Genomic DNA, 5357 nt, shown 5'->3' with positions numbered 1-5357 from the left:
ATTTTCTCTATCAATTTTTATATGAATAATTATAATTATGTTAACCATGGTATAATATATGGAACGTTTATAATTTTATAATTCTTTTTAAACAATAATTTTATAATTCTTTTTAAACAATAATTTTATAAATTTAATCTCGAATAATTCTTGATTATTTTTTCAAGTATTAACACCCATACAATCACCTTTGTTTTTTGACAGGTGCAATACCATCACCTTAGCCCTCAACTTAACCTACTCAATTCTGCAGTATGTCTACTGCTACAGCCTACAAGAGAATGAAGAGCAAGGAAGACAAATTGAGTTCTCTTCCGGATGATATTCTGGCCAATATACTCTCTCGTCTCCAAATCAATTCCGCCGTTGCCACCTCCGTCTTATCCCATCGATGGCGCTACCTTTGGACCGGTGTCACCACTTTCAATGTACATTACGTTTCCAAACCAGCCTCAAATAAATTCTCTACCGTTGTCGTCGACATTGTTCGACAACTGACCTCTCAGACACTGCATGTCTTCAAACTCAAGTTAAGTTCTCTGTCCAACTTATGTAACCCTAGTGTTGCAGATTCATGTTTCCGTGAAGTTTGTGGCCGAAACGTGGAGCAGGTCATTATTGAAGAGGATCTCCCTTATTCTAAGGTTTGCTTTCCTATTCCTTCGTTTCTGTTTTCTTCCAAAAATCTGGTAGTTTTGATATTAAGAGGTATGATCAAGTTTAATTCACCAGAAAATACAGATATTCAACTTCCGAATTTGAAGAAGATTAGTTTAAACTATATGGTTGACGTCCCTCAACAGTTTTTGGGGAATCTATTTAGGTCTTGTCAATGTTTGATAGATGCAAAATTGATATTCAATCACTATATAACCCAATCCGAACCCCAGATTGTTCTAAATATATCAGCGCCGAATCTGAGGTCGTTGCAAATAAGATTGTTGGAACATATGTACAACCAAAAGCCTAAAATCCTCATCGATGCACCCAAATTGGAGACCCTTAATCTAGTGAGCTTCACATCAGATTATTACTCAATTCAGAATCCGTCGAAATTAGTCAAAGCATCGATTGACATGTACTGGAATCCGAGGCATTTAGATGGACAGGAAATGTTCAAGTTTATTTGGCAATTGTCTAGTGTTAGGGAGCTTTCTCTCCTGCTAGCGCATAAAGAGCATACAAACCTATATCATTGCCTTAACTCTGTAAATCTCGGGACCTTTCCTAATCTAGAACGTCTTGAAACGAATCTAAATTATGGCGGCTGGAAGGATTTGCTACTTTCGATGAGATGTTTTCCTAACTTAAGGCATGTTTCGGTATGCCTAACTAATATGGGTTATACAAATCCCGTAATGGATCCCAGGAATTGGTGTGTACCAGAGTGTTTAAGTAAGTTGAAGATGTTAGGCATATACGGACTAGATGCTATTGATGATGAGCTCGTGTTGCTGGAGTACATTCTACGTAATGCACTTGTATTGGAAAAGCTTTATGTAGTGCGTGGTAGATGTATTATTGGTGAAAAAGACGATCGATTAAGGGGAATGTGTAATTTTTGTGAGTCTTTGTTCCGTCTAGCCAGGGCATCTTCAACTTGTGAGATTGTGTTTAGTTTACGTGGGCTCGAAACGTCAAGTGATGATTGGGAAAACGGAATCACCCTTACACCTGAAAGAACCAGACGTTATTTTTGTAAACTTTAGATTACTTCTGAGTTTTATCTAATTTCATTCTCTTTTGATGTATGCAGTAGTTTTTTTAATGCTTAGAATCACTTGTCAAAAGTGCTCGATGGTGTCAACGACCTTAAACCTTGCTATTTAATATCTTTTTGGTTATTATTATGTAATCACCTTTCACTTAATAGTAGCTCAGTTTAAGTAAATTCTAGTCATGTGCCTCAACATGACATGATTATTATTCATGTTTATATGTTGGTTGGTAGAAACTTGGCAATAAGACCTACTTCAATTACATGCTACTGATTATAGGATATTGTATATATTATACACTTAATAGAATAGTTCTGATCTCCTTCATCAGCTCTCAGCTGTACACATTAAACAGTCATGTGGACTGTGCGAAATGAGTGCACAAAGTGTAATAAGTATTTGGCTGAAACAAAATAGCTAGAAACCATATGTAGACCAAGGAAGCCTAGGCATTAGGTGTTGCAAACCCCTCAATAATATCCTCAGGCTATATTAGGTCGAATGCACAACCAAAATGGCAAAATGATACGTCGATCAGAGTCATAAAACATAAATACTCAAATGCAGGTTGTAATATTAAAGCCTTTCCTTGTGGTTCTGTTCATATAAAGGAACGAACTGTGACAAGAATGCCTTAATACGAGAGTACGAAGTATTGAAATCAATCCAAACCAGAAGCTAATATGTACCCTTTCTTAATCTCTCTGCTTCGATATTACTTCATCAATGCCAACCCCTCCCCTAGATGAATTCATCATAATTTTTTTCAGCAATTCACCTTTCTCTTGACTTTTATGATCCTCTTTTAATTAATTAATTCCCTAGCATATTTTTTTTGTGATCAGTAAAGAACAAGCACCAGTGATTCAGTGAATATCAGCTACTGATACTATAATTAAAGCAATCATATCTGTAATTTGTTCCTTCAATTAAATCTGTACTGTACGTGTTCCTTCAAGTAGAATTAGAGTATATGGAAATATTGATTCAGGAGGTGCAAACCTTAGTGGACACTAACCAGTTCGTAGAAAGTGCAGAAACAATAGCAAAATTTACTAGCAAAGTAAGGTATAGAAGCAACAAGCATGAAACAAGGGATAACATGGATCAAAACATGCACTTACAAACAAAACCTGAACCAAACATCAAATTAGCTCCTGAAAGTTTGAAGCTTTTAAACCAGGTAAATCTAGTCAGTAAGCAGCATTACAAAAAGGCAACTCAATTAAATCCGCCTTGGATCCTTGACATCAGGCAGCTGGGAGCATTTCTGCAACAAACATATGCTATTTGCTACCCTTTTCACTCTTATTATTATTTTGCCCTGCTGGGGAATATCAAAATGCTATCAGTCGTCAGCTCAGATAAGTGACCAAACATCGAAATTAAGGACAGGAACGAAGGGAGGAAGAACAAAAATACAGGAAGAACAATCAGAGATATATATGCATTAATGCTAATCAATGTAATCACCAATTACAGCTTTGCCAATCTTTCGAGGGGAAGGGCACTCTCCCAAAACTACAAACTAATCACTCATCAAAATACTCAGCATGATTATCTCTCTCTAATTGTTAAACTCTGTTTTCTTCCTTGACTTTTCTGCATACCTTTATTATTTTTTTCCTTTATAATTGTTAAACTCTGTTTTCTTCCTTGACTTTTCCTCTTTTAATTGGTATTTCTCTAGCATACTTGTTTATGAAAATAAAATATCTATTGAACAAGCAGCAGCAAATGTCAAACCAAACATTCAAATTTATATTTTTCAACTGGGATCAGAGTAAGATTGAAATATCAACTCAGGAAATATACATTTCAGTGGATTCTGAAAAAAAAAAAAAAAATCATTGACTGTACCATAAATAACAAATATTTCTGGTAATTTAAGGTATAGCTATAGCACAAAAAATCTTGCGTGGACTTGGTCCACTATAATATTATTGTGTGACTTTTAATCTTTTTTATTTTACATAATAACCTTTATTTTAATATAATGACCTTTTCTTTATTAATAAAACTATCATGTTATCTCTAATGTTGGTGGTTTACAATAAATTAGTGTGAAACAGGTCCATTTAAGAATTTGTATAGCCGGCATAATTGCATAAAGAGAAGTAGCAAACAGATTATTATCACTTTGATCCTTTGCCTTTGTCTTAAGATTATTATTATTATTTATTAAAAGAAACCTTTTTCTTTGACTTCAAATGAGTTTGGAACTGATACGAGCTTTAGCTTATAACATAATCTTCAGATAAACATGTAGCAGAAGCTATTAGAAACCTCAATATCAATCTAAAACTGAGTAATCATACTTGTTGACACACTAACTAATATCTACAATGGAGCCATGTTAGAAGAGAAGGAAATACGGTGGCACACAACCTTATCTATCACAAGTTTTATTCCTTTTAATGTTGAGCAAACTTGGGATTTTTGTGTCCCACCTTCTGTAACCCCATATGTAACGATGGATATTCTTGCTATTAATATATAACTTTGCTCCTTTCAAAAAAAGAAAAAAAAAAAAAACAAAACCTAATATCATATCATACCTAGAATCAAAGACTGATTGAAATTTGTAGTCTGAAATAAAAGAATTGATACTTAGGAAAAGTTTAGTATTGTACTAAAGAATCAAATTGAACTTAGGATCACATGTTCTTGCGTACGAGTCTAGGATTCCAAGCTTGGTACCATAATAATATGCGCATTTGGTCAACGAATTATTATCTTGCATGTCGAAGGCCCCTTTGGAATAGTGAGTAATTAACATGTTGGGTTAGTGTGGTTCAAATTCCATAGCTCAACTTATTACATCTAGAAAACTCTACTACGTTGAGATATTTATGAAGAATTGTGGAAGAATTTAGAATTGGTGAATGATTATGAAGATTCTATATTTATGTGGCAGTTTAAAGAGATGTGTGTAGAATTTTCCACACACTTCTTCTACCGACATACATCAACTATAAATAGTGGTGTCCTATAAATAGTGGTGTTAGCCTTCATTTGGGAGAATATCATCCTCCAATGGCCTATCCGAATTTCTTTACAAGTATCTGCTCTCTAAATTAGTTATATTATGAATGGAGTTTCTTTAATTTCTTTAATTCACTACACCCTTCGTGTTTTAATAATTGTTACATTTTAACCGACACATCGTTTTAGACAATTTAATTGACTTAAACAAAATAAGATGTAAAATTGTAAAAAAATAATAATAGGGTTAATAGTTTATTGAAAAGTAATGAATAAAAGAGGAGAGAAATTTTACAACAAATAATAGTAGTGAGTTTGGGTGGTATAATGTGCAAAGTATTATGTGTCCATTTCTTTTACTAGTTATCTAGCCTTTATTTATCTCTTAATCATTTTTTAAATTTTCTGTATCTTTGTTTTCTGAAACCCTAATACAATGACTTGTGCAAAAATTTTCTATGCTAACCTCTAACAAAAGTTAATGTAAAACATGTACATTTTCAAAAACAAATGTTATCACATCAACAAGAGAACCGTCAAAAGATTGTAATCTACATATTTGTTTCGATTTGAGGTTAATTTCCAAACAAGTTGGTATGTTCCATCTTCCGTACGTAGAGGAATTTCGGTCAATTCTTGTAATGATAATAATTT

The 5357-nt window shown here is 33.5% G+C and overlaps 1 protein-coding gene across 1 annotated transcript; it reads left to right on the top strand.

Annotated features, from left to right (window-relative positions):
* Window positions 1–254: 254 nt before the first annotated feature.
* LOC110683925 (F-box/FBD/LRR-repeat protein At1g16930-like) lies at window positions 255–1709 on the top strand. The gene has a single exon (XM_021860329.1). It carries the CDS (start codon window positions 255–257, stop codon window positions 1707–1709), a length of 1455 nt encoding a protein of 484 aa, XP_021716021.1.
* The last annotated feature ends 3648 nt before the right edge of the window (window positions 1710–5357 follow it).

The sequence above is a fragment of the Chenopodium quinoa genome, unplaced genomic scaffold (genome assembly GCF_001683475.1).
Source record: "Chenopodium quinoa cultivar QQ74 unplaced genomic scaffold, ASM168347v1, whole genome shotgun sequence".
In the NCBI taxonomy this organism is placed as follows: Eukaryota; Viridiplantae; Streptophyta; class Magnoliopsida; order Caryophyllales; family Amaranthaceae; genus Chenopodium; species Chenopodium quinoa.
This window is presented reverse-complemented; position numbering and strand designations above follow the sequence as displayed.